This window comes from Sphaerodactylus townsendi, linkage group LG11, assembly GCF_021028975.2.
Source record: "Sphaerodactylus townsendi isolate TG3544 linkage group LG11, MPM_Stown_v2.3, whole genome shotgun sequence".
NCBI classification, from domain to species: domain Eukaryota; kingdom Metazoa; phylum Chordata; class Lepidosauria; order Squamata; family Sphaerodactylidae; genus Sphaerodactylus; species Sphaerodactylus townsendi.
In genome coordinates, this window is record NC_059435.1 from 65,451,352 (window position 1) to 65,476,646 (window position 25,295).

Below are 25,295 nucleotides of genomic sequence, written 5' to 3' on the forward strand. Positions count from 1 at the left end.
AGATGACAGGCTAGTAGAAAGAAAACACAAGTTGTTGCTAAGGATTGTCAAGTGTACCGTCGGAAAAGAAGAAATGTGGTTTAGCTGCCTGCAGATTTAGCGAGAAGACCAACCACCCTGGGAATTCTTCTTTTTAAAAAAGGAAGATCTATCTGTGAGAGAAACCTGAAGACCTGCTAAGTGAAAATCCTGTTAATTAGCTCCATTTAATGAGGGTGCTATCATTACTTTTCAGACAGGAGTATTAATATTTCGTGCACACGTGCCACGTACCTTGTGAAAGGTGAAGCGAGACGCTCTTTTGTCCATATACATTGGTTGGGGAGATAATGCCATTGTCCGGGCGGTGTTTGCAATTCATACATTATAATATAATACCACTTTATCAAGGAAAGCACTCATGAGGGAATGACTCGGAGGGATTTGTCGAGGGGAAAAAATCCACCATAGTCATAACCATATAAACACATACTTGTTTGCATGTGTGCCGCTTCAAAAAGATTATGAAATATCCTTAGAATATCCAAGGGACTGCCCTAAAAAAAACCCAACTTAAGCTCATCATACTGGACTCCGATTTTATGCTTTGTAGTTCTTACACATTTTCAGTAAGAAATGCCTTTACCCTGCTGAAGAAGGGTAATTACAAACATCTATGCAGAAGAGAGCATTGCATGAGGCGCAGTGGGTTTTTTTTAAGGGCAGAAAAGAGGATTGCTTGGATTGATTCTCCTTTTGTACTATGGGAAATTGACTTAAGCTGCTGGGGAAGGTCAAAGGGGAGCATGCAGACAGACTGTCGGCTAGTTAACAGCAACCAAGATGGCTGAGCAAAGAGCTGACCCCGGGCTTCTCTACATATCCTTATTTGTGTTCCATTTTTTCTTCCTCTTCAAAGTCGGACCACTTTAAAGCTAGCTTCCAGCACCAATTCCCTGATAGTTCTCAGTGCTGAAGGACTGCAGGTCTACTGCTGGCTAAATCAATTTCGATTCGGCACTGGCCTGAGGCAGGCTTGTGTTGTAAACAAGCTTGGTGTGGGGGACAGGAGACTGTACTGCTCCTGAAGGAGAAATCAGCCCCTCAGATGAGGCCACAGGAGTACTGCTCCAGCATCCAGTCACCTTTTAGAGGGGAGATGAGATGTTGCAGGGAACACAGGGGAAGAGAGAATTGAGTTCTACTTCAGAGGTCGATTCCGCACTTGGGTTATCGACCTAAGTTCGAGCTGCGTTCGACCTAAGTGCTCCGCACAACCACTGGGATTGATGTGGTTTCTTTGGTACCGAAGCTTCGTCTGCGTAATTGGTCAAATTTCCAACTCCAGTTGGGAACTACTACTTTTTCAGGGAACCACGCTCGAACTCAGCTCAATTCCAGTAAAGTGCGGAATCTCTGGTGCCAGGAGTCCCCCTTTCAGCCAATCACAGCTGAGTGTTTCGGGCATGCGTACAGCTGGCCAATCAAAAAACGCCACCTTCGTCCCTCCATTCCTGTGGCAGTTTTTTTAATGTGTGTGAGGATAGAAGGAACATGGTCAGTCAGAACAGTATGTTTCCAATCAGAATCCGGAGATGCGGTGAAGAGGCACACAGTGATGATTCCCAGCCCGAAGCTGGGTTCAAGCTGGTTGCAGTGGGGAACAACAATGGCTTCGACCTAGGTTAGTACCCTTCTCAGGGAACTGGGTCGAACCTATTTTACTAATATGCGAAATCGCCCAGAGAGAGAGGGGAACCAGGGACAGCTCAGGTCTGGCTTAGGAAGAAGAGCAGACAGTGTGAAGGGTAGCTCTGCCTGGGAGTGTGATAGAGGAGTTGAGCTCTATCTCTGGGACAGAAGGGAGCGCTCAGTTGTGAGACCTATCTCGGTGCTGAGCAGACCTGGCCCGATTTAGTCTGACTCTGGAGAAAGGTTAGGCTGGTGTGGAATCCTGAGTTTGTGAGAAGATCCAACTTAGTGGCTAGTATGTAAAAGTCTGTTTGTGCCTGAAAGTATTGTGGAAAAGAATAACTACTCTCTGAAATTAGAACCAGTTTACCGTCTTGTGCCTCAGCCAGGTTTCTATGTTGTCTACCTGGAGACCTTAGTTGCTGTTTTTTTTCCAGGCTGTGTTTGGTCTGTGTTTCAACGATAGTATCTGGCAGTGCCCACCCGCTCACTCCCAAACTTCAGAAGATCCATCCTTCACTGGCTCTTTTGAAACTGATTCAGAAATAAGTGATTGAAGAGTGTGGACTTTTAGGATCTGTGAGGCAAGGCATGCTCCTTTGGAATTTACAGAGGAACCCGCGTGGATTTTTTTTTCAAGTAAATGTTTCTAACAGCGTGTCGGATTTTAGTCTACAGACAGCTTGTTCTCATCTAATCCTATTTTACCTGGATGTCCCAGGCTAATTCAATCCAATTAGATCCTGGAGATTGAAGCCGGGTCAGCCCTAGTCAATCCTTGGATGGGAGACCTACCAAATTGAAATCCAAGGTTGCTGTGCAGAGGCAAGCAAGCCACCTCTGAAAGCTCTGTGCCTTGCCTTGAAAGCTCTATGGCAGAGGTCCCCAGCGTGGTGCCCATACATGCCCCACCAACGCCTTTTCTAGTGCCCACCAAGTGTTTTTAGAAAGTGGGGAGGGTCCAGTGGGGCATTGGCCCATCAGGGGGTCTGACTGACCACTGGAGATTCAGTTGGCTGTGCAGATTTTTTTAAAAGCAGTTTTGGCGGCAGCTATGTCACCACATTACAACCCATTATACATTTGTTGTGTGGAAAAGGCCTCTGTGACTTTGAAGGCAACTACATATGATGCACAGTGCCTTTAAGCAGAGGTGGGATCCAGCAGGTTCTCACCAGTTCTCAAGAGTGGGTTACTAATGATTTGTGTGTGCCAAGAGGGGGTTACTAATTGGGTCTGCTTTTCCGTTAGAAATTCCATTAAATCCAAAAATCATAAAGTCCTGTTGTTTCCTATGTGGCTGGTTAGCGAAGGTAGAAAACGGGATAATTCTCCCTGTTGGGCTGTTTTCAAAACATGTTTTAGAAATATGGTAAAGTTCCTTGTTTAAGGAAAGTATCCTTCTTTTGATTTCTAGAAACAAAATTAAGTATTTGAAAGTATTAAGTATTTGACAGGCAGTCAATTAGAGGAAAAGTAGTTGTTTCTGTTGGCAGTAGATGATAGGACTTGCTATAATGAGTTTAAATTATAAACAGAAAGATACCAGCTGGAAATTAGGAACTTTTTTTTACAGTAAGAGTTTTTTACAGTAACAGAGAAATTATTAATGCCCCGTCCCAAAATGCCCGGCCATGCCCCTGGAATGCCCCGCCCAGCCCCATTGGTGGTACGCCACTGTTTGAATCCCACCAGCATGGGAACCTGTTACTAAAATTTTTGGATCCCACCACTGCCTTTAAGTATTTTGCTGGTTAATCTTGCTGGCCATTTTCTGCTGATGGTGAATTTCATCAAGGGACACCCTTAAGGTATCTTGGTCACAGGCTTTTAAGGCTGTTTAAAATTTCCTGCATGGTATTGTACCAACAAGTGCTGAGCCCCATCAATGTCCCCCCCACCCTGGGTTTAGTGCCCTTCATGTCTTCACCTCATCCATACAGTCAATAAATGGCTGACTCAGGTAAACTTCCTTAATCAATGGATGGCTCATGATGCTAGCCTGGGTTCCTGCCCATCTCATCCTTAGTTATTTTAAACTTCTTCTTAGTTATTTTAAACTTCTGAAAAGGAATCAATCAAAGACACATATTTAGTCACATATTTTCTAATAAACAACCCTAACTCAGGTGCAAGTTGCTGCCAGCCAGTGGCCTACCAAAACTTGGGGTGAGTTCTGCCCTAGTTCCAAACTTCGCCAGCACTACTGCTGACCTCATACCAGTCGCTTCTACTGTAATGATAACTACATAAATAAACTTACGCTACCTGATAAAGTATGAAGCAGGTGAAAAAGGAACTATTTCATGGCCAGTTCAAAACAGTCCCAAAAAATCCCTGCTCAGCTCCCAAAGCAACCAACTAATCCTCTACTTTAAACAATCTAACACGCATAGATGTTAATATCTAAATGGCCAGATTTAATATTCGGCATCCTCAGTGTCGGGCAATATATTACGGAAAAAGTAAACTTACCTTTCCATTCATAAATTGGTGGTTGTATGTTCTCTTCCTCTTATAAGGGGAAGGGCTTACTTACATAGCATTTTTAGTTTCTGTCTGCAACCCACCATCAAACCAATCATTTGAAAGATTTTCTTTTCACCTGTGTCAGTCAGTGTCTCTTACCATCTATTTCCCCTTTTTTTAAGCTTGCAAGGAAAATAAAAACTTCTGTCCAAATTCAGTGGCAAAACAGCCTTCAGAGGAGTTGAATTTTAAAATTTGATGACAAAAAACATTGAAACGCTTCCAGCTGCTCAGCTCTGAAACGTTTGATCTTTTAAAGACTGCGTACAAATTATTTTTGCTGTATAAGTGATCTGTGGATGGCTTGAGCCTTAAATTCACTAGGAAACTGGTGATCGTTCCTAGAAAGGGAAGCTGCAAGGTGCTAGAAAATATGTATGCACCAAAAAAGGCTTCAGACTAACCCGTAGGAAGAATAAAATTAGTTCTGATTTAGAGTGTAACAAATGACCTACAACCTCTCTTTGTGATCCTAGCAAGCTGCGAGAAGACGGAGAGCGATCAATCTTCGTGCGGTTAAAAGAGGGAGGCTACAGGCTAAAAGAGAACATTCTGTTCCATCTGTACGTGAGCACTTCGCCCTGCGGAGACGCACGCCTCAACTCCCCCTACGAAATCACAACAGACTGTAAGAACTGCTCTTCCCTGCTATTATTTCCTTTTCTATTAACATTTTCATTCTGTGCTTCCTCCTAAGGAGATAGCAGAAATAATGCAAAAACAATTGAGAAACATAGAAAAAGATCCATCTCTCCTTGGGCTGGTGTAGACATGGTGTTGGGTTTCCTCTTTTTTTGTGAATCACGAATTGGGACCCAGGAGTACACTCTGGCTTCTCACAGTTCATTCTCTCCCCAAAGCAAATGCCCCTCTTCCTTAGATATGTGGTTTATCAGCACAAGTGTTAGCCATGGTCACGTGTAACTGGGATATTTATTTCAGTAGTTTTTGAAACTACGGTTTAAAACAGATTTCAAGTCCTGAGTTGACTGAGTTAACCATGGTTAAAGCTAGTGCTGGTGAACATTTTAACCATGATTCAGGCGGAAGATAATTTGTTCCAAGCATAGAGGGACTTCAGATATATAGTGTTTACAGCGGAAGGAAGGGGCATTGTGTCTGCCCCAACCTTAACAACAGCAGATCACTCTTCTGCCTCACAACCTCACCAAAAGCTGTTTTTTTTCCCAATAGGACATATAGGACAACCTTTTCTTTGGGCATTCAATATTTGGGCTACCCAGTCTCCTCAGCTCTCAGAGGGCCTTTCCTCACTTACCTTCTGCTGCTCGCTACTCTCCCCAAATAGCACGGGGTCCCGCGGCACTCCCCACTACAGGGGTGGCGACAACGCAGCCGCCCCGAAGCTGCCGCTCTCGCGCCCCCTCCGCGCACGTCATTCCTGGCACTCTTCAAAATGGTGCCTTGTTGTGGGGAAGCCCGGGTGCGCGCCAGAAATGACGCGTGCTGAGAGTAGCACGCAGCAAAGGGGAAACGACCAAAGTGGGGAAACAGCCAGAAACTAAGTAGGGTTTGCCCTGGTTCATACTTGGATCGGAGACCTCCAGTGGTGGCATTTGAATAATATAACAACCGGTTCTGGTGGTGGGATTCAAATAATTTAACAGCTGGTTGTTTACAAGCACCATTTTAACAACCGGTTCTGCCGAAGTGGTGCGAACCTGCTGAATCCCACCACTGGAGGAACTCACTTAGAGTTCCTCCAAGGAACTCCAGGTCTGTTACTCAGAAGCAGGCAATGGCAAAGCACCTCCTTTTGTCTCTTGCCTTGAAAGGCCATGAGGTTGCTGTAAGTCGTCTGTGACTTGAGAGCGCTTTCCCCCCCATTACTGGAAATATCTGATAATTTGCATTCATCGCATAGATCTCCTCCCCTCATCCTCCAGCCTTTTTATTTACTTTTTCACGACCATAAAAGCAAGACAAATGTTGTTACCCTTCTCGCATGTTCAGTCAGGGAGTTATCCTAGAGCCAGCGTAACCCATCAAACTCCTCGGATGAGCCTCTAAAGATTCATTAACATTTTAAACACCGCATCTGGCTTTGGTTTTTGCATGGCAGCTTCAGGAAGCCATTCCTCAAATCTCCTTCCCGGTACTTCCTGCATTATCCACTGTGGCTCTACTCTAGTTTGTCTTGTTTGTTTATTTTATATGTTTATTCATGCCCTATCTTTCTGTCCAATGGAGATTCAAAGCTGCCTACACCCCTCCCTTGCATGCTGCACTTTACCCTCACATCAAACCTGTAAGGTAGGTTAGGCTGACTCAAGATCACCCAGCAAGCTTCCATAGCATGAGGGGAGATTCAACCTCAGATACTAGTCTGACACCCTGAACCACTTCACACCACTGGCTCTCAAGACATTAGAACATCTACCCCTAGGAATAAGACCTTTTCTGCAGCTTCTCTGATGTTACAAATCAACACTTGCTCTGCTCTTCCTCTTGATCTTTAGGAATTTGTTTAAGTATCACCTGTTTGTTAACATCTTTGGCTTGATGGTTGAATCTGTCACACTATTATACTGATTTCTGTTTTCTGTCCAGTTGGTATAACTGTATTTTATTTTTAGGAGTATTTTGTATTTTATTTTTATAACTGTATAACTGTATTTTATTTTTAGGTCACTTATGTATTTAGGAGCAGCAGTGGCATAGGAGGTTAAGAGCTCATGTATCTAATCTGGAGGAACCGGGTTTGATTCCCAGCTCTGCCGCCTGAGCTGTGGAGGCTTATCTGGGGAATTCAGATTAGCCTGTACGCTCCCACACAGGCCAGCTGGGTGACCTTGGGCTGGTCACAGCTTCTTGGAGCTCTCTCAGCCCCACCCACCTCACATGGTGTTTGTTGTGAGGGGGGAAGGGAAAGGAGATTGTCAGCCCCTTTGAGTCTCCTGCAGGAGAGAAAGGGGGGATATAAATCCAAACTCTTCTCTTCTTCTTCTTCTTCTTCTTCTTCTTCTTCTTCTTCTTCTTCTTCTTCTTCTTCTTCTTCTTCTTCTTCTTCTTCTTCTTCTTCTTCTTCTTGAGTGTTTACGTAATTGTTTTTTATCATATATTTCACTTTGATTCATGGGAACCAGATCAACAAACAAACCCACAATTGTTAGCCAAGAGCCTCACAAATGAGGACTTCCCCATGGTGAAAAGACATCCCATGCTCTACTGGAGCTGTGCCTGCCACAACCAGAAATTTGAACTCCATGTACTCGAAGGGCTGCAACAAGAGATACATGGATAGATCTGCACTGAAATTATGCGCAGCATAGCTTTGTTTAATTGCATGTGTTGTTTGCTGGGAGAGCCAGCGTAATGTAGTGATTAAGAGCAGCAGACTCTAATCTGGAGAGAACTCAGGTCTCGATTCCCTTAAGCTCCTCTCACGCGCGAATCCCTCGTACAATATAACAGGGGTGTAGAGCTAATAATACAAACTATTATGTTTTGTGGGGGACTTTGCACAGGGTTTCTGTCCCTAAAAAATGAAGTTTGGTTCTGTTTTATTTCCCTCAACCTGGGATTTTCGAAAATTGCTGAGCCAGCGATTCTTTAAAAAGTCCCAGGTTGGAGTCGCTCCCGCACAAACGACCAGGCAGGTGGCTCTTTGCTTCCCTCCCTTGGCCGCACTGTTCACAGTCAGGGAGAATCCGCCTGCCCCAGCAATATGTTCATCATTGCCCTGCCGCTACAGGGAGGTCCCTTTGTCTTTGTCTTTTTTCTTTTGCTTGTTGCACATGCGCAGGTACAGCTGATCATATTGTGGAACAATCGGCATGGCTGGACCTGGCCCACCCACCCTAGTGGAGAGAGGGGGAGGGGAGGGAGGGGTGGCATGCAAGGGAGGGGAGAGAGGGGTGGCATGCAAGGGAGGGGAAAGGAGGGGGCCTGCAGATTCCTGGCCTCCACCACTCCTAGTGGGAGGGGGAGGGGAGGGAGCAGGAGCAGAGGCACGCATGAGGGAGGGAGTGAGGGTGGCATGCAACGGAGGGCAGGGCCTGGGCATCTGGACTCTGGCTCCACTCCACCCTAGCTGGGGAGGGGGAGGGGAGGGAGTGAGGGAGTGAGGGGTGGCATGCAAGGGAGGGGAGGGAGTGAGGGTGGCATGCAACGGAGGGGAAAGGAGGGGGCCTGGCATCTGGACCTGGCCCACCCACCCTAGCGGGGGGAGGGGAGGGAGGGAGTGAGGGAGTGAGGGGTGGCATGCAAGGGAGGGGAGGGAGTGAGGGGTGGCATGCAAGGGAGGGGAGGGGAGGGGGCCTGGCATCTGGACCTGGCCCACCTACCCTAGCGGAGGGAGGGGGAGGGGAGGGAGGGGTGGCATGCAGGGGAGGGGAGGGGGCCTGGCAACTGGACCTGGCCCACCCCCCTAACAGAGGAAGGGGGAGGGAGGGGTGGCAGGGAAGGGGAGGGAGTGAGGAGTGGCATGCAAGACAGCTTGTGTTGCAGCTTGTGTTGCAGGAAATGAAAAAAGAAGAGAAGCATCTCAATGCAAAGGCACAAAAGCAAGCGGGATTGTTTCGATGGGCTCCAATCGCTGCCTTCACGGCACACATATGAACAGGAAAATGGATTCCTTTATAACAGCTCCAACCCGTTATACATTTGCTGTGCAGATCAGCCTGCGTGACCTTGGGCCAGTCACAGTTCTCTCAGAACTCTCTCAGCCCACACAGAGACAGACAGTGCCAAACTGCCACTGAATGTCTCATGCCTTGAAAACCCTATGGGGCTGTCATAAGTCAGCACTCCTACACAATACTTGCTGCAAAAAAAGTGTTCAGTCTATAAAGTACTACTGGACTGGAATCTAGCTGTTCACTTGGCACTGTTATCCTCTCTTTTTCCCCCTATCTTTTCTTTCTTTCTCTGGGGTCCCTTTTCACTAAAGTTAAGATTTTTAAGAATTTTTGCATGCAAGCTTCTCAAGATAGGAATCTTTCTTTTAATCCTGGTGCTTTTCTGATAAGCACCACGTAAATCATTGGTGCCATAGGATGATAATAAGGATTAATAATAGCAGTGGGCAAGGACAAAAGCATTTTGAAGAGTATCTTGAGGACTTAACTTGGGAAAGGACTGAGAGATTCCCCAAGTAAAAAAAATAATGGTTCCTTGCCCTTCTCCCCTCAGGAAGGCAATTTTAAAGTAAAATGAACGTTTAAAAAAAAACAACCGACAGTCTTCTCTTCTGCCAGGCCCTTTTGTTTTCAGTCGGTCTTTCCTTCATCGCCTCCCTATTTGCTGTCCCCAGACAGTCTGGTGAAGCGGCAGGCGAATCAACTCTGCCCCGGGGCTGTCTTCCTTCTTTTCCCCCTGGGCTGCTTTTCGATCTTCTGCTAGCATGTTGCATTGCCTTGTGCCATTGACTCCTTGATAGCCCGGCTCCTGTTATATCCCACAGTCCCGTTAGGTCTGAAACACACCATTGCATCTTCTCTGCATGCGGTCTTCCTCCTGCTTGCCTATTAACCTACAACTGTGCCGGAGCTGCGATGCAGACACATTCTGTCATACTTCCAACTCAACAGGATCCACGTGAAACCCCCGCATCTGGGTCGTTCAGTTTGTAGGTAATCCAGGAGTGACAGTAATATATATATATGATTTCTTGTCAACTGGTCAACTAGTACTTTGCTTGATAAACCTATCAATGAAGGCAATTCAATAATGCAGCCCTGCTTTCTTTGCCATAGAACTGATGCATATGCGAAGACGTAAAGTACACACCCGTTCTATGGCAAAGAAAGCAGGGCTTCAGGCTTGAATTGTTTTCATTGATAGGTTTATCAAGCAAAATACTAGTTGACCAGTTGATTTTAATTAGTTAGCCAGTTGATTTTAATTCAAAGACATTTGAACATTTGAGGTACTCTTTAGGTACCTTTTTCAGCCACAGAAGAACATGGAAAGATTATTTCCAGTTTAATGCAGAAATGCTAAGGCACATTATTAAGAGGCCATATTATTATCATTAATACTGATGATAATAAAGAACAAAATCTATACAAAATCTGGGAAACGGTAGGATAAAAATGCAATTTAAGTAAGTAAGAAGTAAGTAAGTAAGAAAATAAATAAATAAATAAATAAATAAATAAATAATGGAGCAAGAAGTTAAAGCTAAAAGCAGGAAAATGATAACAAGGGGGGAAAGCATTTATATAAAACAATATGATGATGAGGATGAGGATGAGGATGAGAATGATGAGGATGAGGATGAGGATGAGGATGAGGATGATGATGATGATGATGATGATGATGATGATGATGATGATGATGATGATGATGATGATGATGATGATGATGATGATGATGATGATGATGATGATAATAATAATAATAATAATAATAATAATAATAATAAGCCTTTATTTGGCATAGCAATAATCATAACACAATTAAAAAACCTGAGATAAAAGGTACACAAATACAAGGTTTAAGATAGAATATAAATTATTGATTGTGCATCACCTCCAGTAAAAATCGTGCTACCAATTCACAAGTTTCATTGTCAGAATTGTCCATTGTCAGAATTGTCCAGAGTCTACCTGATTCTCCCATTTCACTAGGTATTCTAGAAAGAATATTGGAATATTTTAATCTGATATTAGCAATTTTAGGGCAGCAAAGCAGTTGATGTGCCAATGTTTCAATTTGTTGTTCACCACAAGAGCATACCCTTTCGCTCATTTCCAAGTTGTTAAATCTACCACGCAATAAAGCGGAGGGGAAAACATTGAAACGAGCAAGTGTGAGGGCTCTTCTCTGCATAGGATTAGTCAAAAAATACAAATAGGGAGCCATCCTGTTTTGATATAGGGGTATTGAAAGATGTAAAACAATATATAAACATACCAGTCTCATATTACTGTGGAATGGTTCTTGATTGAAACCACATAGTGTGTGGCGTTACTTCTGGCCAAATCCAGAAGTGATATTATGTTGGGGGTGGGCAAAACCTAGAACAATATAATGACATAACTTTCAGTTTTCTTTGGAAGTGACCTCACTCACTATTGCATGTACTTTCACCTTGGCTTCAGTATAGGAATTAGATGCCTCCCCATTCCTCCAGTGGGTTTGTCAGCTGCATCTGGCAGCCCTAGTCCAGAATTGATGAGTATTGTTGTTACATTCCGTTATGCCTTTGTGTTTTGTAATATTACCTCTTGAAAAGGAAATACAAAAGGCCAGACAGAACATTGAAAATTTCTTGCATACCTTTTTAACACCAGGAATCCTTACTTTGTACTATGGCACTTGTACACTTTCAAAATGGCGGCATTGAAATGCTAATTTTAGAAGAGTGCCACAATTAGTAATTAAAAATAATACTCTTGAAATCTTCAAGCTTCACTTGCTTTGATTGGTATTTTGAAGCAAGCCATCTGTGCAGAATCTTAATTCCTTTGATTAAAATTGTTGTGACTTTTATTTCACTTTCTGCTATATAATTCAAATTGTGAAAAGTGATACGGTTTTATGACTGAAGAGAGCAAAACTCTGCTTCTGAAAATCTCATGTTTTGTTATATCTCCAGCCCTCAGATATAACTGTGAAGAACAAATGGCAGCTATTCTCTCTTTTTTTTTCTCTAAGGGTGTAAGTCAAAAGAAAAAAAAAGAATGGGATCTGGGCTCATGAGTTTGAAAACATGCCTTACTTGCTCTTGTAAGATCAGGTGGGAAATGAGTAACAAAGTTGTGGAGTCAATAAAGCCTTCATGTTTTGTTCTATATCATGGAAGCTTAGCAGGGCTGGCTATGCTTGGTACTTAGACAGGTAATAATCAAGGAAGTCCAGGGTTACGGCACAGAGACAGGCACTGGTAAACCGCCTCCATTCATCTCTTTGCCTCAAAAATCCTATAAGGTCACCATGTCAGCCATTGCTTGAGGAGGAAGAGGAGGAGGAGGAGGAGGAGGAGGAGGAGTAGAAGAAGTAGAAGAAGAAGTAGAAGTAGAAGAGGAGGAGGAGGAGGAGGAGGAGGAGAAGTAGAAGTAGAAGAAGAGGAGGAGGAGGAGGAGGAGTAGAAGTAGAAGAGGAGGAGGAGGAGGAGGAGTAGAAGTAGAAGTAGAAGAGGAGGAGGAGGAGGAGGAGTTTGGATTTATATCCCCCTTTCTCCCCTGTAGGAAACTCAAAGGGGCTTACAATCGCCTTGCCCTTCCCCCCTCACAACAAACACCCTGTGAGGTAGGTGGGGCTGACAAGCACTTTCCACCACCATTCCAAAAGTAGCACAAAGTTTTGTGTTCAACTGGAATATTATTTTTACTAACAAAACAACTGGCCTTTTCCACATGCACAGCCTATCATAGATTTTCCTAGTGTTTTGGAAACGTTTTCTGTGAAATCATTCCACACACCTTGATTTTCCCCATCCTTTTTCCCCTTGTCTTTTCAGTTGCATTTATTCCACACACTACTGCTGGAAACATATTGTTCCTAATGGTGGTGGGATGTCATCCATGACACAGAAAACAGTTCTCCCCTTCAGCCATTTTCTCCTCTCCCTCATCTTCCGTTATCAAAAAGAATTTTTAATGTTTTTTCTCTATTACATTAGTGACAAAACATAATGGCACAGAAACTAGCCAGGTTGATTATATCAGCTGGTTGGTTTCATCCCAAATGAGTGATGTCACATTAAGGCAAAGGTACAATGTGTCCACCATTACCAGCAATATTCAGTTTCCATTTTTTTTTTATTTTGGAGGAGCTATCTTCAAAGATATGCATAAGAGAATCTTAGCCGCTTGGAGGACTCCTGCTGAAAAGCATTGGAACCATGGAGGCAGGTCCACTGCCCACAACAACACACCAGAAGCCGTTTCTTTTTAAAACATTCCCTGGACATCATACTTTGAGTTTGCAGGTTGAAAAGAGGCGGTTGCCTCTTTTTAAGATGTTCCATGATTTTTTTGTGTGTGTGGAATGGGCGAGTGTATCTCAGCCTTAACGTTACATTGCTCATTTGGGATTAAATTGGCAAAGCTGATACAATTGATCTGGGTTTTGTCTGTGCCTTTATGTTACATCGCTAATGCAATAGAGGCAAAAAATTAAAATTCCTTTTGAAAAAGGAGGATGAGAGGGAGGAGAAAATGGCTGAAGGAGAGGTTGGGGGATTACACGGAAGTACAGATAAGTTTTTCCATGGAATAGAGAAACAAGGGCCTTTTTAAAATAAACTTTATTAAATGCATTTAAATGTATTCAGCTTGAAAACAGCATGGTAAACACTTATCTTATTACCGTATGATTTGGTATTACAGAATATAAATGTTTTATAACTAATAACCTTCAAATTGCTGGACAATTATACATTTTCGTCTGTGCATTTTAATTTTAATTTGTATCGTAAAAATAGAAAAAGGAAAGTTGTCCTCTTACTGTTGTACCAAACCAGCTGAAACTAAATAAAGAGAGATTAGGTCTTGTTATATATAATTTAAATATATATGTATAAACTGTTTACCACTCCTACCCCTACCTCCTCCCCTTTCCAACTAAAACCTTAAAGGACTTCCCCTACAAATTCCCTTACAATATAAGAAGTTGTTGTTCTAAGAAAGATAGAAAAAAGAGAACATCTAAAGGCATTTCAACATGAGCGCTGGCTCAGAAATGGATTGAAAAAACATCACAGTAAAAGTGCTCAGGAAAACAACTGAGGAAAAATGAAGGAAAAATGTTTCTGAAACCAAACACAGGGAGAAATGTGCAGAATGTAGCATTTGATGGCAGAAAAGCCCAATTATCAGGAAGATCCAGAGGAAAAGCTTGCAGTGTACCAAATAATAGCAAAATGCTTATCTGTTTCCAGCTTTCTTTTCAGATTAATCCTGGGGGCTTGGGAAGAGGAAGAAAGGGAAGACTGGAATATGCAGTTTAACATGACTATTTTGCACTAATCCTTCAAAGTTCACGTGGCAAATGGAGATACAGTGGGGAAGGATCAATAATGTGCCCTGCCCTGGCTAAAGCGGGCTAATAGGGCTGTCATTTATTCTCTGTTATATCACCACACACTAAAACAAACAAGCATGCCCTGAACTTGCTACCCTACCTATTAAAATTTTACCTTTGCCAATTAATCAACAAAAGCGTTCATTGAAATCTACTTCAATAGGTTAGAGCCTTATTATATACGCATCTGTAATTAGAAGGATTACTGGATTTCATGGCTGTTTGAATTGCTATTTGTTTCGGAGAACTCTTGCAACACTTTATAAACTGTGCTGAGGAACTGAAAGGCCAGCAGAGAAGTGGTGGATGGGAATGCAAGAGAGCTCCCGTCGCCTCTCATAGTAAAAAAAAGAAAAAGAAGAAGTAGCATCCAGTGAAGCAGAGAAATAGAAAATGAACTCCAGAGTCAGCCACATGTGAATTTCAGACAGGTTTTTACTCATGTGATTCTGTTTAATCACCATTCATTTCCAGCGTTTTTAAAAAAAACTGGGTAGAGGAGTGGAAATTGTTAAATTAGCCTTTTGCTAAAATCCACATTATTTTTAAAAGATTGAATCGTTGTGTACTGCCGCTGGGAAATATTGCATTTTAGATTTTTTTTTAAAGAGGGCGGGGTCTTTTTTTTCTTCCTTTACATCCAAAATACAAAATTGATGCTAATAATTCTGCATTTCCTTCTTCTCTGACACCCTGAGAAGTGATTTACACATCTAATGTCTAGTCAGGCACACATCATAAACCCACTCCAAATGATTTTTAAATTGGTCCTCTCTAAAGCTGGGGTAGGGTTGACATCTTGTTCCAGCTGAGGGAACATCTTTGCCTGCTTTCTCTGCACCTGCCCCCCCCCTTTCCCCTTCCCCCCACACCATTAGTGAAGGTAAGCAAGGGGAGAATGAGCTATGCAAAGATAAGAAGTACTTGCAGCTATGGAAGCTTTGATCAATTTGAAGAAGAAAACGGCAACAACTAAGGCGGGTGATTTAGCAGCACATAAGTAAATACGCCTTGGAGATGTGCCTTGTAAGGAAACTGACCAATAATTATTATTATTTATTATTTTGCCACATTTTTATCCCCCCCCCCATCCAAAAAGGCTCAGGGTGGGTCACAACAGTTAGACACAGTGAAACATTTAAAAACAGCATTAACATTAAAACCATAAAAACGCATACAACGTGCTAAAACGGATTAATAAATAGGGTATAAAAAAATAGATGGCGTCGTAAAATAATTGTTCCAGAAAACGGAGTTTATATTAACTGCTAAGAATCATTTTGCTGCCCAGAGCAAGACCAACATTTCATGTTGGGTAGGCAAATTCAACAGCAATTAATTTTTCTCTACACTTTTGTCATATTCCTCAACAGGGCTGCTGAGAGGATTGTTTACCTACATCCAAACTCAACACTGTAGGTACCTGTATTTTTTTCCACATAACAACCAGGGGCTAAGATTTTTATCAGGAAGCAGGGATTACACATTTTCACCCTCTCCCTGCCAGTTCTCCAAACTGGCAGCATTTCAGCTTCATAAGTTAGGAGATCTCACATAACATTTTGCCCTCAGGCTTAGCAGGCGTAACTTGCCTAGGGCCTTTGCAGTGAACTGAGGGAATGAGGATCTAAACAGAGGTCTCCCTGATTCAACTACAACATTCTTGAGAAACTGAGACTCACAAAGGTTTGACTAGACATGAATTGATTAACACTGCAATCTTGTGTCTTGTGGACACTTTCCTGGGAGTAAGCCAAGTGAGTAAACATGAGTAGCATTGAGCATTCACTTAGGTCAGTGGGGCCGAACCTATGGCACGGGTGCCAGAGGTGGCACTCAGAGCCCTCTCTGTGGGCACTCGCGCACAGAGTTCATCATGTGGGAGGGGGGTGGAAAATCATCCCCCACACACACACATACATATATCTAGGCTGGCCTGGGCATGATCCTTTACCTGGGAGTAAGCTCGGTTGCTGGCAATGGGGCTTGTTTCTGAGTAAATCCTCCTAGGATCGTGATTCACCCATTTGAAGCATTGCACGGTTGCTTCACTAAGCTTACTCCTGAGTAACGCGTGCCTCGGAGCCAATCGTTTTTTCTAAACTAAAACCTCAGTATTCAGGTTAAATTGCCGTGTTGGCACTTTGCGATAAATAAGTGGGTTTTGGGTTCCAATTTAGGCACTCGGTCTCGAAAAGGTTCGCCATCACTGACTTAGGTTGACCTGCAAAGGAAACTGGTAGAGAACAAAATTTCTGTCTATATATGCCTCAAAAGAAAGCCACGCACAGCGCCTTAAGGTAATTCGTTGGCCATTTCCTCACAAAGTTATTGAAAACATTTGCAAAATGTTTTCCATCCCACCCACCCACCCATTTGTCCACATTCATGAACAAATATGTAGATGGACTGGTTTTCTTAAGCTGTGTGGGGCTCTGTGTACAGATGGGATAGTCTGTGTTCCTTCTTACATTCTATTTGGGGATGAACAATGTGGTCTGCTTTATGTCATTCTGTCCGACATTAGGCTGTCCTTGAGGGGACTTTGAGAAGAAGTTTGGACTTGGGAACCTCTCGGTCCATTTCAGCCCTGAAATCTCTTTGATTTAAGGGAATGGATGTGAACGATAAAAGCAGGTTTCAAACACATTTCTGAAACTGCTTGGGAATATGAGTGAGGTACGCAGAATGCCTGACAAGGTCTGGCTCCTATTTGTGTCTGAATCCGTTTGCATTTTGTAATTACGCCTGTCAATGTACCTTGCTCAGGCTTTGATCCTTGTCAGCTAACATTTACTTAGTATAATCAAAGTCGTATAAATTACAGCATATTCACCCTGCCCTGGAATTGCTGGTATTTTCAGATAATGCCAGATTTTGTGGGTGTGTGCGCGTAGCTTTGCGTGTTTTCCCTTCTACCATCTCAACTCTGCACGCTTTGAAATATGGAGGTGGCATACAGAGCCTTGGTGGCAATTTGAGGACATCAGATCTGGAAATCAAAGAGTAGGCCAGTCAGAGATGGAAGAGAAGGATGATTTTCAAGATGTGACTGTGTCTATTTCCGAGGATGAAATAAGGAGAAAATTGGACAAGATAATAGGACATCTGAAAGCTTTCCAGAAGAGACTTGTTTCTGGGGATAACAGCGTGCAAAGGTTCAGGGGCACACAACTTTCTTCAGGCCTGGAACAATGGTATCGTTAACGGGAGATTCTGGTGGAGAGAGATGGTTGCTTCAAAGCAGCCTGTCATCCTCTCAGAAATAACTCCACATTGTGGCTTGACGTAGTTACAGATGAAGTTGGTTTCTAGGGTTTAGAAACACAAACACAGCTAAACCTGACCTAGGCTTTGCATTCCGTAGAATACCCACATGGTTTTGTTTGTTTTTGCTGTCATGTAACAGCTGACTTACGGTGACCCTGTAGGATTTTCAAGGCAAGAGGCATTTGGAGGCGGCTGGCTGTTGCCTGCCTCCATGTCACTAATCTGGGATTCCTTGTAGGTCTCCCATTCACATACTTGTAGGTCTCCCATTCACAGGGCTTGGACAGATTTATGGAGGAGAAGTCCTTCTATGGCTACCAATCTTGATCCTCCTTGATCTCAGATTGCAAATGCCTTAGCAGACCAGGTGCTCAGGAGCAGCAGCAGCAGCAGCAGAAGGCCATTGCTTTCACATCCTGCACGCGAGCTCCCAAAGGCACCTGGTGGGCCACTGCGAGTAGCAGAGTGCTGGACTAGATGGACTCTGTTCTGATCCAGCAGGCTTGTTCTTATGTTCTTATGTTCTTACTAGTCTGGGTCAGGACTGAGAATGTGTATCTGACCCAAGGTGACCCAACAAGCTTCCATAGCGCAAGAGTGGATTTGAACCTGGGTTTCCCAAGTCCTAGTCTGACACCTTAACCACTATGCTTGCTGGCTCTCTTCACTTGGTATTCAAAAACATTAAATTGAGGGCCTAACTGCATATTATGGCGTATGGGAAGGATTAAGCCCTTTGGCCATGCACAGCACAGTTCCAGTCATTGGAACTCCCCATGACTGCACCTAGGCTTCCCAATCTCCTGGTTGTGACAGAGATCTCCTGGGATTACAACTGATCTCCAGATAGCAGAGATCACTTCACATGGAAAAAATGGCGACTTTAAAAGGTGGGCTCTATGGAATTATACCCAATTGAGGTTCCCAAAGACCACCTTTCTGAGAGCCCATGCCCAAAATCTCCAGGTACTTCCTGGCCCAGACTTGGCAAAACTTACTTCACTCCATGCACAGGAAACAAGGAAAACTCACAACCTCTCAACCTTTATTCTTCAGTTATAAAGTTGGGGATACATGTTCCCAGTTCCACAGTGCTATTGTATGAATAAACACGATTGAAATAGCGTTACGTCAAGATTATTGTGTGCTTTCCGCCTCAAGTGTGGCTTTCTGCACAAGTTGTTTACCACAAATCTTGCTCTCTCCTCATTGTCGCTTTTTTGTTGTTCTTTTTTAAACCCAGTGAACAGCAGCAAGCACATAGTCAGGAAGTACCGTGGGCATCTTCGAACAAAGATTGAATCTGGGGAAGGAACCATCCCGGCTCGATGTCACAATGCAGTTCAGACCTGGGATGGTGTGCTTTTGGGAGAACAGCTGGTCACGATGTCTTGCACAGACAAAATTGCCAGGTAAGGTTATACTGAAATTCTGAAACAAATGAAGGGCATGGAAAAGTTATCAGATTTTTTTCTGGTGGAAAAATGTATCTAGCGTGGAGGGAAATGGTGAGCTTCCAGAAATACCACAAGAACACTGGACTGGGGTGTCAGGAAATGTTTGGTGGTCACACTTACAGAACATTCAATTATGCTGATTGAACTGGTTGAGTCCTCTGCTTGTTTAGAGCTCTGTATGCCCATGAGAAACAACATATATGCCCTGAACAGGGACGAATAAAGCTGCTAATGTAGGTTTCCCCTGCAATAGTTGCCATCTAAAACAATAGTTTTCACACTGGATGCTTTCAGGGAACCCTGTCCGCACTGACATGTTCAGCAAAGAATAGGGTTGCCAACCTCTCCGTCAGTTATAACAGATCTCCAGACAACAAAGATCAATTCCCCTTAGGGAAAATGGTTGCTCTACAGGATAGGCTCTATGATGTTATACTCAAGTGATCACCTTGCCCTCCTCAAACTCTGCCTTTCCATGTCTTTACCTCCAAATTTCCAGGATTCTCTCAACCTGAAATTTACACCCCTATCTACATGTGCATTCTCTGTGGGTGTTCCCTACAGGAGAAGGTTGGTCATTGTTAAAGCTCTCTTTCAGGCAGGTTAGGGCGTTTCCCCACTCACCACGAACCCCCCCCCCATGCCCGAGAGCAGCACGCGTCATTTGACGCTGAGAGCAGCGCGCGTCATTTCTGGTGTGCGCCCAGGCGTCCCCACGAAAAGGCGCCGTTTACAAGAGCGGCAGGAATGATGCGTGCTGAGGGGGCGTGACAGCGGCCGCGTCGGGGCGGCTGCGTTGTCATGGGGAGTGCCAGGGGACCCCGCGCTACTCGAGGAGAGTAGCGCGGGGCTTAAGGTAAGTGGGGAAAGGCCCAGTAATTGCCTGTACTGATTTTCTAACTGAGGAATCCTCACTTCCTGAGAAACTGGAAAACAGCTTAAAGGCCATAGTTTTAGAAGCTGCATGCTGGTAGGCTCTTACTTACCTAAGAATGTTCTTAAGAATGTTCTTAGTTGTGTCTGCTTCTTTCCTAGAACCCCACAGAAGGCATATATCTTCATAGGGAAAGCAAATTGTGAAACATAATGTGGCATAGGTGCAATGTTTTCAGGGATAGGGAGTGTTTTTCTGCAGTTTCAATGTCATTGCTGTAAAAATATTACTTTTAGTTCTCACTTCATTGAGACTACTCTCTGAAGCCCGCATCGTATAATCAAGGTGGTGGGAGGGTATTTTTATTTGAGAGGAGGTTGTTTTGGGAGGGTTGGTTTGATTTTGCCTGATTAGATCTGGCTTTTCGGAGACATTGGGCAAGATGATCTAAAGTGCACGTATGTGCGTGTGCACACGCAGACATGCACAACCCTTTCCGGGGAAGGGACTGAACACAAAAAATAAGAGATGGTTTACTAGTGCAGACAAGAGGTCCATCTAGTCCAGCATTCCGTTTCACACAGTGGCCAACGAGTTGCCTTGGAGTGCCAACAAATAGGGCATAAAGACCAAGGCCTTCCTCCAAAGTTGCCTCATATGACTGATATTAAGAGGTTTGCTGCTACTGTATGTGGAGGTTCCTTGTACGGTTAGTAGCCACTGATAGACCTCTCCTGCGTAAAACTGTCTAGTCTCCTTTTAAACCTATCTATGCTAGTGTTCACCCAGACATGGGTAGCCAAGGCTAGCCTGTTCTTGTCAGATTGTGGAAGCTAAGCTGCCCTGGTTAGAACTTGGATGTGAGATCACCAAGGAAGTCCAAGGTTACGGTGTAGAGGCGGGCAACGGCAGGCATCTGTTTTTCTCTTTGCCTGGAAAACCCTATGGGGATCACCATAAGTTGGCTTTGATTTGATGGCACTTTTCACCCCCAAACCAGTGTAACCGCCACATCCGCTGGCAATACATTTGACAATTCACTTGTTCAGTGTGTGAAGAATTGCTTCCTTTTGTTTGTCCTAAATCTGTCACCCATCAACTTCATTGAGTGCGTTTGAGTTCCAGAAAGAGAGAATGAGAGAAAGAGAGAGTCCAACACTTTCTGATGTCAAAGTGTCTTAAAGAACAGCAACCCCCCCAAAAAGCCGCGGTCCATTCCCTCTAACTCTCCAACTGGGAGGCGTTCCCCCTGCCCCCGCTTTTAAATGTCCCTCTCAACAGCAAAAGGGAGGTGGCTCCAGAGGCCCACACAGAGGCAACCGTGCAGAGTTTTCTTGTGAGAGAGAATCACGCTCTGCTGCCTCCAGATGCTTCTCCCAACAGGAAATAGACGATTGCTCCTGAGTCTCTTACAGTGAGCTTCTATTCCTGGTGGGAGTGGATACGCTAAGCATCTCTGGTTGGTGGCGGTCTCTGTGCTGGGTCATGTGCCTCAGCAGATGCTCGTAATGATAATGAGAGAATCCTGTGGTAATATGTCGAGATTAACTGACAGTGAAACAGTCTCAAAATAATGTTGATGCATCAAAACGTCCCCTGTTGCAACACGTTGTCATAAAGTGGCAAAAGGAGGTCTCCATCCCTATTTTGGTTGCTCATCCTTCCCTCATTTAAGACGCAAAACCTCAGGCAGAACAGAACGAAGAGCAAATTAAGGTTTCCAAACTGGGATGCTCCTGTCTCTGTGGTTTTCTGAATGTCAATAGACAGTAAATTAAATATAAACTTCAAAATCAAGATTATATGTAATATTGATGGGAAAGTCAATTGCCGTATAGAGTGTCTAGAGATGCATTTTTTCCCAAACACATCTGTTTTTTCTCCAGTACAAAATCAGTATTTTGTATTTTAAGATTCTCCGCACACCACCAAAGCTGAAAAGAATGTGACATGTTGCCTTGCAGGATGCTTTCAGGATCAAAAGGAAAACCTCTTTGTTTTGACGTTCAAAGCATTCTCCCTGTTGATGTCACTGCTTCATAATACCACATTAAAATGAATATGCACTTGGTTTAGAAACCTGTTAGGCCTGGTGTAGACGTGCCGCGGAGTGAGGTGATGGAGCACATGAGGTGGTATAATGGATTGTACCACTCCGAACTGCAAGAGAGAGATGCTGCTTTTTGAAGTTCACCTACGCTATGCTTTGAAGTTCCCCTGCTAATAATGCCTCTGTAAATGGGAAACTGGAACAGCAGGCAGAGCTGGGCCGGAAACATTAGCTGTGAAGTACTGGGAGCTTTTACATGAGGGTGCATTAAAAGTCTGATTCTCCACACCTGCAGTCTGAGATGTTACAACCCATTCTACCACCTCCGGATTCTTCCACCTCATTCTACCTCATGCGTGGACTGGGCCAAAGAAAAGAGATGCAATTTGGGTGGAACTTCTTTCAGTGACCCCTCTTAGGGTTCTGTTTGAGAGAAATTTCTTTCTTCAGGCTCTGGAGTTCAGGCAGGAGCCATGTTCAAAGTCCTTTTGCTGTTCTGTAACTATTGCCATCCACCCCGCGTTACAGTTCTCTCAGAACTCTTTCAGCTTTGCCAGTCTCACAAGGTGCCCAATGGACAGGGGGTATAAGAAGAAGAAGAAGAGTTTGGATTTGCCTATCACGCCTTGCGCTCCTGCAGGAAACTTTTTCGTCTCCTTGCACCCCCCCCCTCACAAAAAACACCCTGTGTAAGGTAGGTGGGGCTGAGGGAGCTCAAGAAAACTGTGTGACTAATAAGGTCACCCAGCTGATCGCGTCGGTCAGAGTGTACAGGCTAATCTGAATTCCCCAGATAAGCCTCCACAGCTCAGGCGGCAGAGCGGGGAATCAAACCCGGTTCCTCCAGATTAGATACATGAGCTCTTAACCTCCTACGCCACTGCTCCTATAAGCTGCTTTGAGACTCCTTACACTACAGAAATGTAGGCTATGAAAACCAACTCTTCTTCTATATCCAAAAAAAATGGTAGGGAAAGTATTGTACATAGGAGAAGAGAAAACTACCTTGGGGCCCATTACCCGTCGGCGCTCTGGCTTGCTGTGGCACCAGAAGTACGTCGGGGCAATAAATCCTGTCCTGACACACCTCTTCTTTGTGAAGCACAGAGAGAGGAGGCACATAGGGGCAAGATTTGTTTGTACCAACATGCTTCTTCTTGCCATGCATGTGCTTCTCACTTTCCGCAGGTACAACTTTTCCGCAGGTACTCACTTTCCGCTGGTACAACTTTTCATGCCAGAGCAGGGTGAAAGTGGGGAACAGCCTGCAGGGGGGAGTCAGTATTACACATTATATGAGAATTCTCAAAGGAAGTTATGATCACTTTTTAGAAGTTCAGTGGTAGATAATAGTCGGTGCCAAATATTCCCTGTAATAGAAGATGGTGATATAATTTAGTCTGCCTTCCAAGAGTACCTCTCAGGGTGTTCGTGCATTGTCTAGATTTGCTTTGCATTGGAAACTAATGTTCAAATGAAATCATGTTTGCCTAAAGAAAAATGTTGAGAAAACTTCTTTGGCTCTACTCTCCTTTCAGTGCTTTGAGCGATTTAGAGAGAAAAAATTCACATTGGTCACAGTTGCTCTAAAACAGCCTATTTTGCATGAATTACAAAGTGAAGGAGGGCCAGAGTAGCAGTTTTCTGCTATATTGGAAAGAATTACTAGAGCCAAGCGAATAATGCGCAATTAATAATTTATCCCGCAGCTCCTTCCAAATTTCCCTGCCTCACAAGGTATTTGTAAGCGTAAACACTGTTTCCTCAATTTGATTATCATTCGGAGCATTCAGCAACTTTTTCTGTGTGTGGAAGATCTCATCACGAGTAAACTCTCTGTTAGTATTCAGGGCTCCCCCTCCACCTGCCAGTTATTGAGAAGCAATCTGTGCGGCTTTTAAATTTTACAGCTCTTGTTCGTGTTCTCTAACAAGCAAGAGTCTGAGAATTGTACTTCCTGTCCAGCATGGTTCTCCATTATGGGGTGGGAGGGGGATACACCTTACAACCCTCTTCATGGGAGAAGGCTCAAGCAAGGGGAAATGGGAGGAACTGACCCTTGATACACTGTGGACCCAGCACCAGAACCAAAACCATTTAGGGTTTTCAAGGTCAAAACCAAAGCCAAGAATTAAACCGCAGAATGTGTTTGGGCCTTTTCCCACTCGAAGCGATCCCCCCTGTGCCGCACGCTGCTTTCAGTGCGTGGCATCCCTGGCGTGCGCCTGGGTGTCCCCACGACACCCAGAGTGCGGGGTCATCAAAAGGCGCCTTTTTCTCCAGCGCCAGGGATGCCGCGCGCTGTGGGGGCGCAACCGCGGCAGCGTCGGAGCGCCTTCAGCCAATGCTTACCGCCCCTGTCGTGGGGAGTGCCCGAGGACCCCGCGCTACTTGAAGAGAGTAGCGCGGGGCTTAAGGTAAGTGGGGAAAGGCCCTTTAATGTGTTTTATGTGTCCTATAAGAATAGTTCTTGTTGCATTCTGTACTAGCCAAAGCTTCCAAACTATCTTCAAGAGCAGCCCCATATAATGTGTGCTGTAGTAGTCTAATTTGGATATTGCCCAAACATATGTGACAGTGGCCAAACTAGCTTTCTGTAGAAATAATCACAGCTGGTAAACCAGCCTAGATGGAAATGGGAACCCTTCTGTGCTTTCTCCGTCTCCCAAGATTGCAGCTCCCTTTCCAAGTTGCAGAATGTCCAAACAAGTCTCCTGGAAGTGTATCTTCTTTTCCACTGAAATCCTGAAAGCCACCCCTGAAAATTCTGTAGCTCTGAAGAGCCAACATTTTGCACACTGATCTAAGCAAAATTGAGCTGAAGGCGAGAGAAATGGTACAATGTAATGGAGGTATTTTTTATTTTTGTTGTTTGAAAATTTTTTAAAGCTTTTACAACTCCTTTTAATAACAGATTGTCAAATCTGTTGGAAAGTTGGATCCTGGAACCTGTAAAATGGGGGGGGAGGGCACTTCAAAAGCTGCATATTAATACAAGTGGAAGTCCATTAACTCAGCTAGCTTCACAACCACAGACAATCTGACCACATGATACAAGTCCATTCGTAATCTTCTCTCTCCTACTTAACCCGTTTCTGAATCAATCAGAATTTGGCCTCTGTCATTCACTACTAGATACAAAAGAAATGAACCACCTACTGCTAAAATACAGATCAAAACCTAATGTGGTAGTTCCAGTTTCCAAACCAATAATAGGTAAATTGTTGCAGAACTAGAAAAACAGCAGGTGTTCTGAAGACCGCAGACGACCGTGAATAACAATTCTCAATGCGTGAAAATATAGAAGGAAGCTTTGATAATTGCCTGCGTGAACTCCCATCACGGTAAACAGGAAAACCCCATGACTGTCCTTTCCTCATCCGTAGCCTTTGACTTCTTTTCGGGGTCTGCACAGGTACGAGAATTCAGGGGGTTAGCTTCTTGGAAGTCA

The 25,295-nt window shown here is 44.0% G+C and overlaps 1 protein-coding gene across 2 annotated transcripts in view; it reads left to right on the plus strand.

Annotated features, from left to right (window-relative positions):
• Nucleotides 1–25,295, plus strand: part of ADARB2 (adenosine deaminase RNA specific B2 (inactive)) — a 444,652-nt gene that overhangs the window by 397,500 nt on the left and 21,857 nt on the right. For both annotated transcript variants that reach the window (XM_048510870.1, XM_048510871.1), the window contains 2 exons: nt 4,677–4,828; nt 18,707–18,875. In XM_048510870.1, the coding sequence (XP_048366827.1) occupies nt 4,677–4,828; nt 18,707–18,875 (321 nt within the window). The remainder of the gene's footprint in view (nt 1–4,676; nt 4,829–18,706; nt 18,876–25,295) is intronic.